This window comes from Notolepis coatsorum, assembly GCF_963971535.1.
Source record: "Notolepis coatsorum genome assembly, chromosome: 6".
NCBI lineage: Eukaryota > Metazoa > Chordata > Actinopteri > Aulopiformes > Paralepididae > Notolepis > Notolepis coatsorum.
This window is the reverse complement of record NC_140170.1, coordinates 82,624,901-82,636,976: the sequence shown is the minus strand read 5'-3', so window position 1 is coordinate 82,636,976 and position 12,076 is coordinate 82,624,901. Positions and strand designations below refer to the sequence as shown.

Here is a 12,076-nt window from a genome sequence, read left to right as displayed (position 1 = left end):
CAAAAATTAAAAAAATTAAGACTCCAAAACAGTATTCTAAAAGAAAATAGCAAAAGAAAACAGTATTATTCACCCCTGTAGTTTTCAAAAATAGCTTTACAGATTTTTCTTAAAAACCAAAAGCGAATTACTCATTCTTAACTGTATATCAGCATTGTTCCACAAAGCGCTTCACAGAAACCATCAAGCATTCAGACTCACACAGTCATACACTACTGGTGGTTGTGAGCAGCATCAGCAAACACAGCTGCCCTGTGGCAGACTGACGGAATCATGTCTGCTAATCAGCGCCAACCACCATCAACAACCTTCATAAATACATTCAACATTAATGGAATAGGCTAACTACCAACTTAGCTGTAGCAGTTAGCTGTTATATGCAATCACATATGTTTAACTACGGGGTAGTAGTTGACCTAGTTGTTAGCTTAAGCTAGTTAGCTGTGGTTATTTACAAACATGTAGATGAGACTAATCATATACAGATCGAGAACATGGCTAACAGTTGGGAATTCTAAGGTACATCTTATTTAAGCATGTAAAATGGCAACTAATCAATTCAATCAATTAGATTACCAATATTATATCAACATGAAAATTTGGAAGGGAACATAATAGTATTTTATTTTAGTATTTACTATTATAATATTAGTAGCCGATTAATTTGCAGCCCGTCCTAGGTTCTGATTGGCTCTCTAGGTTAGCACTTTAGCTTCTGATGCTGTGGTGGGCACTAGTCCTAACATTGCTAACTAAACTTTTAGTCAGAGAAAAAACGTCACAAGTCACAACTATTTACGTCCACGTGCTGTAAGGAATCAGGAATACGGAAAGCACATTGTCTTGTAATAGAATGACTGAAATCACTGCAAGAGCTAGTATAGGCTAGCTAGCCCTCATGAACCGGCAGACACCAACAGTAGAATATGCACTAGGCTACTGCATGCACCTGTCATGTTACTGTTGGTTCCTTCCACTTGAACTTCATTATCATTAGCAGCAGCAGCGGGTAAACATGTCTGTAATTTTAGAACATTGTTCTGCGTCTTTTACTAGCAATTTTAGTTTTTTAATTCTAGCTTTTTCAGCTCCACCCTTTCTTTTTTTGCATTCTCCATTTCTGCGCTTCTAGGCCTACTCGCGGTTGGGAGGAAACGTGAAGCTCATTCACTGATGTCTCATGTCTCATTCAAGACTGGCTAACAAAAGCATGTCTTTCACTTAACACCAAGAAAACAGTGTGTATGATGTTCACAAAGTCACCAGTAGAGGTCACTCACTCTAATGTGTTTCTGGGAGAGGCGGAGCTGGACATTGTACATTAATTCAAGTATCTTGGGGTCACATTGGACTCTACATTGACCTTCAAAAAGTCATGTGAAGAAAGTGACAAACAGTCAAGTTTAACATCGAAAACTTCAGGCAGATCAGGCCCTGCCTGCCAGTTAATGCTGCAAGGATGTTTCTGCATTCAATGATTTTATCACACATCGAGTAGGCCTACTGTTTTATCAACTGGTCTCTTTTATATGTCACTACTCTTACACCAATATAATTACTCTACAAAAAAGCCATAAAAGTATTTGATAGGAAACCAATTTCATTTCATCACTGTAATGTTTTAGAAAAACATAACATGCTAAGTTTAGAGAATTTCCAAGTTTTCAAATATACTTGCTTCATGTACAAGGTTCTGCATGGACTTGCCCCTCCCCCATTGAATGAGTTCATCCAACAGAAAGCAGACACTGGCATTACCACCAGGGCCATCAGTAGAGGGGACTGTAAGGTGCCTTTTCGGTATACTACCATTGCAAAAACTGTGTTCTCTGTTAAAAGTGGTAACTACTGGAATAGCCTGCCAGTTGTGATTAGAGAGTGCCCTACATACTCCATGTTCAAGACCCATCTTAAACTGCATCTTAAGGCAAACCAGAACTGTGATCATTTTTAATCTGATTTAGTTTATGCAACTTGTTTATTGTTTTATTGCCGGCCCACACACTGGCCCACACACCGGCCCACATAATGGCCCACATATGGCCCACACACTGGTCCACACACTACACCGGCCCACACACTACACCGGCCCACACACCGGCCCACATTAGTGGCCCACACACTGGCCCACACACTGGCCCACACACCGGCCCACACACTGGCCCACATACTGGCCCACACACCGGCCCACACACCGGCCCACATACTGGCCCACACACCGGCCCACACACTGGCCCACATTAGTGGCCCACACACCGACTCACACACTGGCCCACACACCGGCCCACAGACTGGCCCACATACTGGCCCACACACCGGCCCACACACCGGCCCACATACTGGCCCACACACCGGCCCACACACCGGCCCACACACTGGCCCACATTAGTGGCCCACACACCGACTCACACACTGGCCCACACACCGGCCCACACACTGGCCCACATTAGTGGCCCACACACCGACTCACACACTGGCCCACACACTGGCCCACACATCGGCCCACATTAGTGGCCCACACACTGGCCCACACACTGACCCAAAAAAAAAAAAAGTAAAAAAGTAAAAAAAGTTAAAAAAAAAAAAAAAAAAAAAATATATATAATTTTTTATTTTTTATTTTTTTTTGGACCAGCCCACTTTGGTCCCGGCCCATCGGGATTCGTCCCGAACGTCCCGATGGCCAGTCCGCCACTGATAAAGTCTGAAGCTGCTCCATAGAAAATGCATTGGGAAAGATGACACTGAGAGCACCCAGGAGAATGTTCTCAGTTCATAGGTGCATTTTCTGTTTCAGAACTGAGAATACTACTATAGAATAAAGCTCATTTGGATATATACAAAAGAAACATTCTGTGGATCCACAAAGTCAGTCTCCCATTCATTGTGTAGCTATGGAGCAGCTCCAGACTTATACTTGATGGCATCACACGTGTGATTCTTACTTCTCTGGTTTCTGGCTTTGGGAAGAGTAGCTCATGTTCACAGATATTGATTGAGCTGCCGCAGGCCGTGGAGATAACATATTATAATTTTTATTTGAGTGCTGTTCCCCTTTAAGTGCTTTTGGTCATGCGGTAATTGCAGAAAAAATAACATCTGCAAAATCCTAGAGGGACTGTACCGCCGCTGTGAGCCGATTTCTATGTGGCATATGTCACTGGTACGTCCCACTGCTTTCATAAACAATACCAGTCTACTGAAACAGATTATTGCAATGAAGGAACCACAAGAATTCCCAAATTGGACCAAATGAGAGCATGAAGCAGATGACGGGAGCTTCTGTGTATAACAAGAACAACAACAGGAACAACAACATCATTTGCATTTGTTTGCCAACATTAGAATTAGTGCTGTCAGGCGATTAAAACAAATAATCTAATTAATTACAGGATTTGTAATTAATTAATCTAATTAATCACATTTTAATCGAAAAACCATTTTTAGCCCTGATATTTTATATTCTATAATTATATTTCAAATTGCATGTGTCCGGATGGCAGAATTCAGTACTGTATCTACAAAACCGTCTGTTTAATCATCTTCCCTTTATTCATTTGCTTAGATTTTTCAGGGCTGGTCAATTTTAGCATGGTGTTATTCACAGTAAAAAAAATAAAAATAAAAATTGAATTGATATTCTCATTTGGTTCATTACAATTTACTCAAGCCTAGTAACAGACACAGTATTTCTGACACTGGGAATACATTCCCTGAGATCCATAGATGTCCCTAGAATCAGATACCAAGAACATGCAAATGGACCATTTAAAAAAAAAATTAAATGTTTATTCTACGGTCTTATGGAATGATTGAAATTAAAAGAAATAATGACAATAAAAAAAAGTAAAAAAAGTGTTTAATTAATTTTGAGTAAATTTTTCATAACGCGATAATTTGCTGTGTAATTAATTAATCTAATTAACGCGATAAACTGACAGTCCTAATTAGAATGTGTCATCATCACTAATTTCACGTCAATGTACTAAAAAGGATTCCTACACTTAGCATTTACAAATGCAGACCTAATAGTTCCCATAATCGCTTGAGGTATTGTTGATTAATAACCTATTTACTTAATAACAGAGATGGTGTAGTTACTGAAGCGGGTGATCTGAAGTCACAGTAAATAAATATGCACATAATATTCCCATAAACCATAAGCTGTAGCGTGACCTTCAGTATATTATTGCTTTTACACAACATCACAATGTTGCCCTTTAAATAATATTTCATCCATGGAGACTAGAGTATGTTTCTCAAACTTCCACTGTTGCTATTGGCAACCCTGACCCAGTTAAGGCTCGCAAACCAGCTTTGTTTTTGGCTCATCGTTAAGGACCAATAAAGGAGTCTTCAGTAAGTGACAAAACCCATGTATTGTTTCAGAATTACTACCTTTCTACAATAATAACGTTTACTTTAAATATCAACTGCACCTCATGATGTCATGCTACTAGGGCTGGGAGCATTAAAGTATACTGTCATGGATCCATACAACCACACAGTCATCAATGATATGTACAAAATATATGTAAATATGTACTTGTAAATTAATTAAAAAAAAAAAATCAATTTCAGCAGTGCAGTATATATTTGGGGATAATGTGATTCAAATATACCCTGAAGTGAATGACAAAAGAACTGTGATGAAAGAGTCACTGGAATTTACCGTCAAATATTGTTCTATCCTCAAAAATAAGAACAATATTGTGATATGATATTTTGACCACATTGCCCTACTATGCCATTGTACAATCAAACAATAAGGACCTGGTGTCCTACAGTCCTGGGACATACAGCAGTCATCCCCACACACGTCTCAGGTCATATCGGTCTTCACAGCCAGCCACATAAAGCTACACCAGCAGTAATCAGTACTCAGCACCAGCAACGCAGCAGTTTAATAAGTTCATCCACGCACTTCCTGCATGGTGTGCGTGTGGGTGCGTATGTATGTGTGTATGTATATGTATGTATGTGTGTGTGTGTGTGTGTGTGTGTGTGTGTGTGTGTGTGTGTGTGTGTGTGTGTGTGTGTGTGTGTGTGTATGTCGGAATGTTCAGTATGTAAATACAGCTGTGATGGACAGACGTGTAACTGTTACCATAACCCTCCCAACAGATGTGCTCGGTCCTCTGGGTAAACTTGTTAGAACAGTAGACAGACACTAGCAAAGTAATGAGTGTGTGTGTGTGTGTGTGTGTGTGTGTGTGTGTGTGTGTGTGTGTGTGTGTGTGTGTGTGTGTGTGTGTGTGTGTGTGTGTGTGTGTGTGTGTGTGTGTGTGTGTGTGTGTGTGTGTGTGTGTGTGTGTGTGTGTATATATGTGTGTGTGTGTGTGTGTGTGTGTGTGTGTGTGTGTGTGTGTGTGTGTGTGTGTGTGTGTGTGTGTGTGTGTGTGTGTGTGTGTGTGTGTGTGTGTGTGTGTGTGTGTGTGTGTGGTTGTTGGGTGGGTGGGTGGTGTGGGTTGTGGGGGTAACTACTGCAGTACAGACTGCTGAGTTCGCTTGGGGGAGCGCCAGAGGCAAGAACACTTTCTCCTTCAACAGTACCGGACAACTTCACAGCGGGAGAGGGACGAGAAATGCTAATGTTCCCCTTTCATGCGTCCTCGTGCGCAGGAGGAGAATGACCCGTTAAGAGGCTGCTGCCCTGCTGATAAGACGCACAGTGTACACAGGGCTGTGGACAGCTCCTCCAGTGCAGGCAACAGGCTAGCTGTCGCCAAACCTCATGGTGCGAGGAGTGAGGCGGGCCGACTCAAGGCAGATGCTGGAGATGGGGCCGCTGATGGGGGGGGGGGGGGGGAGGCATAGAGGAGAGAGTGATATTATGGCTCATCTCGAAAAGGATCTCCCCCCAGAGATACGGTGAGTCATGTTTGGCGGCGTTTGAGCGATAACTTCGCGGGGACAGTCATTCCCCCTTCTACTCTGCAGAGGGAGGGTGATTCATAAAAGATGCGGATGGGTTTCATGTCTCTTCTTGCGCTGTCCTCTGCAGAGATTGCTGTTCTATTGTGTCACCCTTATACCCCCAAATGTGCCGACCTTCCTACTGTAGCTCGTTTGACCCTCTCAGGTGCACGTTTCTTGGAATGTTTTCTCAGAAATCTACATGCATCTTGGAATTATAGAACTCCATAGGTGTCAGTTGGACAACATTCCACTGCCAAACATTTCTGCCCAAACAGGAAGTAAACAAACCGGTGCTACCATAGCTCATATTATTTACCATTAACATATTGAATGAATAATATTATATTATTGTTCCCAAAGAATAATTGTTTTATTATTATTTATTCATAATTAAAAACCAAAAATTAGCTGAAAAAAGTTTAATAATTTAACGTCTGTACAGCCTTGTGTCCATGGAAACGATGCAGCCATAACGGTATGTTTCCTATGCAGAAAAGACAGCACTAAAATCCGTTTACTTCTCTGATAACTACATCACTGCATAACTCATAAATGTTCAGACAAGCTTAATTGTTGGTTATTAGTGCTACTACCAAAGCAACGCTATAGCCACACACTATACTCATTTGGTGGCGGATCTCCTGATTTGGCACAGATTTCTGCCCTCTCAGGCGTAGAGACAGCTCTGCCTAGGAGTGTGGTGTCAATGACCAGCAGACATTGTTACATCATCATTATAATGTTCAGTTCTCAAAAGTATAAACGCCTTGTGAGATGCTACAGTGAGATGCTACAGTGAGATGCTACAGTGAGATGCTACAGTGAGATGGTACAGTGAGATGCTACAGTGAGATGGTACAGTGAGATGCTACAGTGAGATGGTACAGTGAGATGGTACAGTGAGATGGTACAGTGAGATGGTACAGTGAGATGCTACAGTGAGATGGTACAGTGAGATGGTACAGTGAGATGGTACAGTGAGATGCTACAGTGAGATGGTACAGTGAGATGCTACAGTGAGATGCTACAGTGAGATGGTACAGTGAGATGCTACAGTGAGATGCTACAGTGAGATGGTACAGTGAGATGGTACAGTGAGATGCTACAGTGAGATGCTACAGTGAGATGCTACAGTGAGATGGTACAGTGAGATGCTACAGTGAGATGGTACAGTGAGATGCTACAGTGAGATGCTACAGTGAGATGCTACAGTGAGATGCTACAGTGAGATGCTACAGTGAGATGGTACAGTGAGATGGTACAGTGAGATGCTACAGTGAGATGCTACAATGAGATGCTACAGTGAGATGCTACAGTGAGATGCTACAGTGAGATGCTACAGTGAGATGCTACAGTGAGATGCTACAGTGAGATGGTACAGTCCAGATAAGACATACAGGCAGACCAATTAGGCGTCCTACTCACAGTATAGAGCTCGTTTGTGACTTTCACCAACTCCTCGTGCATCTGCACCCCGATGTCTTTGCTCTGCAGGGGGGAAAAGGAAAGAAACGGGTGACAAGCTGATAGAAAAACAGCAGGAGCAGCACATTTACTGTAGAGGAGACATGAAAGAACATATTTCAACACCTCGGTGGCCAGGAACTGGGTTTTTTAATAAGACACATTTCCCGTGAGCAGACTTATCTTCCTTTGTACATATATCTTTTAACATGTGTGTGTGTGTCTGTGTGTGTATGTGTGTGTCTGTGTGTGTGTCTGTGTGTCTGTGTTTCTGTGTGTCTGTCTGTGTGTGTGTGTGCGTGTGTGTGACGTGTGTGTCTGTGTGTGTGTCTGTGTGTCTGTGTGTCTGTGTTTCTGTGTGTCTGTCTGTGTGTGTGTGTGTGTGTCTGTCTGTGGATGCGTGTGTGTGTGTTTAAGTGTGTCTGTCTGTGTGTGTCTGTCTGTGCATTTGTGTGTGTGTGTGTGTGTGTGTGTGTGTGTGTGTGTGTGTGTGTGTGTGTGTGTGTGTGTGTGTGTGTGTGTGTGTGTGTGTGTGTGTGTGTGTGTGTGTGTATACGTGTGTGTGTGTATACGTGTGTGTGTGTGTGTGTGTGTGTGTGTGTGTGTGTGTGTGTGTGTGTGTGTGTGTGTGTGTGTGTGTGTGTGTGTGTATATGCAGGGCTGTACACTAAGCCTTTTCACTAGGGGCACACTTGCCCCTAAATGAGAAATTTAGGGGCACAGAATATTTTTTAGGGGCACATTTTTAAATAACAATTTTACCATTATAGTAAAATATAAAAAATATAAATATGTTCCTCCTGCCTCATTACTGTGGTCCTTTTATTTAACATTTAAGTGCGTTTGTTTTCAGGTTTGTATCTTTTATAATGAACCAACTAAGAAAGTGTGTAAATCACTAATAGAACTAAAACAACAAACTGTGTGCGCACGCTTGTGTAGTGCTCCTTGAATGAGATCATCACAACACACACACACACCATTGCATTAATCAGGAGGACAAGAAACTCGGCATACCTTTGTTTCACAATGAAAAGTGCTTTATAAATAAAATTAATTATTATTATTGTAAATAACCCCATGAAAGGTTTATTATTTTTATGGGTAATTACCTGCTTCATATTTGTGATGTTACTGGTTTCAGGGTGTGCCTAAAGTGATCAATGTGTTGGGACATTTATAGAGATCTATGCCAATTAATGTTTATGTATACATCACTTTTTGTAATAATTGAGAGGCCTACTACGGTATTTGTTATGTTACCTTTATTTTGAAAACTGTGTTGCAAAGCAACCTTATTTACATTTGCGCTTTTGTAAAATGTTCAGTTCAACTTAGCTCGAAGGAAAGACTCTAATCAAAAAGGTTTATTTGACCCGTATGAGGCTCTTACGGTAGGACTTTGATTGTTTATGTTTATAGACTAGCAGCCTCCAGGCTCCAAAACAGCTGCCAGACATTGACCTTGGATTAATAGGAACCCAAGGAGGATATTACACTACCTGAAGCATACTGCACCTTATGTGACACTGTGAATATATATTTAATTTAGTTAGATAGTTAAATTATATTGACCAAATTGTTTACACTGCTGTGTTGTTTTTTTACTACCTGTACCCCCCCCCCCCTTCCCCCATGCTCAGTGTATTTTTACTGTATTTATTTCTGTATATTTTATTAAATTTTTATTCTATTTTACTCTACTCTTATCCTAGGCAACTTGATTGATTTGTGTTATTATTCTAATTCGTGACCTGTCCTGTCTAAATGTTTAAATGTTGAGCGATTTGCAGTGTCAAATTTCCCACGGGATAATAAAAGTATTTCTATTCTATCTATCTATTCTATTCTATGAATGTAATACTATGCAAAACGATAAATAAACAGTGATCTTACCAGCAGTAAGTTGGAAGCCACTTTCATACGGGGAGCTGTGACAATTATTAGTATTATCTTATTTGCATATTGTCTCATTATTAGATAGATAGATAGGTTGATACTTTATTGATCCCTGGAGGGAAATTTAAGAAGAAAGTATTTCACGTCCTAACACCAGTGGGCTACTCACGGCTGAACGTTAGAAGTGTCCATGTCCCCGTCATTCATCACTGCCAGGTCCGACTTAATTTAATCGGCTATGGTCTCTTATCATCTCTCCACATCGGACGTGGTTGTCATAAGATGGACTGATATCCGCTCCGTTGTTCTTGCAGAGCAAAATTACCGGCTTAAACTTATTGAAATGAAGTTCACATTCAGTTTCGATTCGGATTATGGGATTTGGTGTTGGTTGTATGGACTCTACCAGACGGGGACATGGTATTTAATCGCACGATAGACTACAACTACCAAGTATATAGTGTAACAGAGGTACCGCAGTCTATCCACAGTCACGTGGCACAAGTAGTTCGGTGGCTGTGGATGTTAAGCGGTACTGCAAGTAAAACTCACTCCCCAGAGGCATCCAAACTGAGCGTTTAGGGGGGATATCCTTTCTTGGCGCAGCGGTTTGTGATGTCGGCCCCGGTGCGGGAGACCAGGGTTCAACTCCCACTCAGGGCAATCCCTTAACAGGGGTCGAATCGGAATTTGAAACACAACGCAGAGCAATACGAGACCGGTTACTGTGGTGCCGTGACCCGGATGCCCTGGGTGGAGTGAGTTTAGGGGGGTGAGTGTAACAGAGGTACCGCAGTCTATCCACAGTCACGTGGTACAAGTAGTTCGGTGGCTGTGGATGTTAAGCGGTACTGCAAGTAAAACTCACTCCCCAGAGGCATCCAAACTGAGCGTTTAGGGGGGATATCCTTTCTTGGCGCAGCGGTTTGTGATGTCGGCCCCGGTGCGGGAGACCGGGGTGCAACTCCCACTCAGGGCAATCCCTTAACAGGCGTCGAATCGGAATTTGAAACACAACGCAGAGCAATACGAGACCGGTTACATGACCCAGATTAACTTCACACGCAAATCTTTTTTTTCCACACACATTTTTTCATAGCACCGCTGTGCGGCATTATGTCGCACTGTACAGCCCTATTTACTATTTTTTTTAATTAATTTAGGAGTGAAATGCGAATGAAGGGTTGAAATCACTACTCGCAAGGTTGCCCCCAAATATTATTTACCACTCGCACGGGCCAAATTAAGGGGCAATTTGCGATCATCTCGTCGCAGTGTACAGCCCTGATATGTGTGTGTGAGATGTCAGCAGCACTCTCTGAAATGTTCTAATTTGCCGCTGCAAAGCAAGCGGTCAAATGAAAATGCTTTGAGTAAAACAGATAAAAATAGATCCAGTGCAGAACATTCCTCAAGAGGCATCAAGTCAGGGGCCTGAAACACAGTTCCAGGGGCTGAGAGCCTCTGATGGATTGGACAACATGTCCAATGATGAGGGGTTATCTAGCCCAGGACAAGCAGCGCAGGGTGGCTCTGGTGATGTTGCCGCAGAGGGCGTACAGCAGGTGGAGTCCAATCAGTCCTGTCTCTGTGTCTCTCCCTGGACGACTGGTCGTCAAAACAGCAACATGGCGTTTTTCGGAAGGAAAAAAACACATGAAAGTGCGCAACGACTGTCTCCAACGAGAGAGATGGTTTTTGGGACAGACAGGCTCAGATGGTTACAAGAGTTATGTCTCTGTCTAGCTGCCATTGTGCGTGTGTGTGTGTGTGTGTGTGTGTGTGTGTGTGTGTGTGTGTGTGTGTGTGTGTGTGTGTGTGTGTGTGTGTGTGTGTGTGTGTGTGTGTGTGTGTGTGTGTGTGTGTGTGTGTCAATTCAAGTAATCAGTCAGTTAGACTCCAAATTATAGAAAAATAGGGTCCAGGATATAAAAAAAAAAAGAAAATACCAGAGTTCTCCTTAAAATGTAAAGCTGCTATCCGTAACATTGTAAGTGTTACATTCTTTTTTTTGTGATCCACTTTTTCTCCCCATTTTCTATTTTTCTCCCATCCCAATTTCGTATTATCCAATTCTTCCCTCCCCTGTCTTGAACGTTGCTAGACTATGCCTCCCACTGGTCGGCTGTAGTGAGGATAGAAGCCTTGCATCACGTGTCCCCTCCGGTACACGAGGCAGCCTGTCGCATCTTTTCACCGCAGCAGCTCGAACTCTCAGTGGCGAGGAGTAACGCGTGGGAGGCTCATGCTGCCCCCGCTATTTCCTGTTTCCGCCGCACCGGCGTCACCAAACCGACCTGTAGGAGTTGCTGTCCAAAACGTCCAATCCCCACCCACCGGCTTTCCCACCCTCTAACACTTGCCAATTGTGTTAGTATGAACGACCGGCCAGCCGGTAGCAACGCCGAGAGCTGGGCTCGAACCCAGTGTCTCCTGCGTTAGAGGCGAGCGCCTTGCCCACTGCGCCAATCAGCCGCCCTAAGTGTTACATTTTGTTTGAATTCCGCATAATTGTCTTTCATAGCAAGTAGGCACTGATACTTCAGATATAGTGACACACTTGCAAAAAGCAGAGGGTTCCACGGAGTTGTCTTTTTAAAAACAGGAAGGGGAGGGGGCCTTCTCGGGGAGCCAGGGGTGTGATTTTGATTGTGTGGTTTCGAAATGTCTAAACTAATTAAAAATGTTCAGTCAAAAAAGGCACCACAGTTGATTAATTTCCCTTTCAGCATGTGGACATCGTTAGGGAACATCGTATTGGCGTTTGGTGCAGTAGGCTTCCGCATAGCAGGGC

At 42.7% G+C, this 12,076-nt stretch overlaps 1 protein-coding gene across 1 annotated transcript in view; it reads right to left on the bottom strand.

Moving 5' to 3' along the window:
- LOC311230653 (SLIT-ROBO Rho GTPase-activating protein 3-like) overlaps window positions 1–12,076 on the bottom strand; it is a 102,870-nt gene that overhangs the window by 34,366 nt on the left and 56,428 nt on the right. Inside the window, exon 4 of the mRNA XM_084317001.1 lies at window positions 7,345–7,407. Coding sequence (XP_084173127.1) covers window positions 7,345–7,407 — 63 coding nt within the window. The remainder of the gene's footprint in view (window positions 1–7,344; window positions 7,408–12,076) is intronic.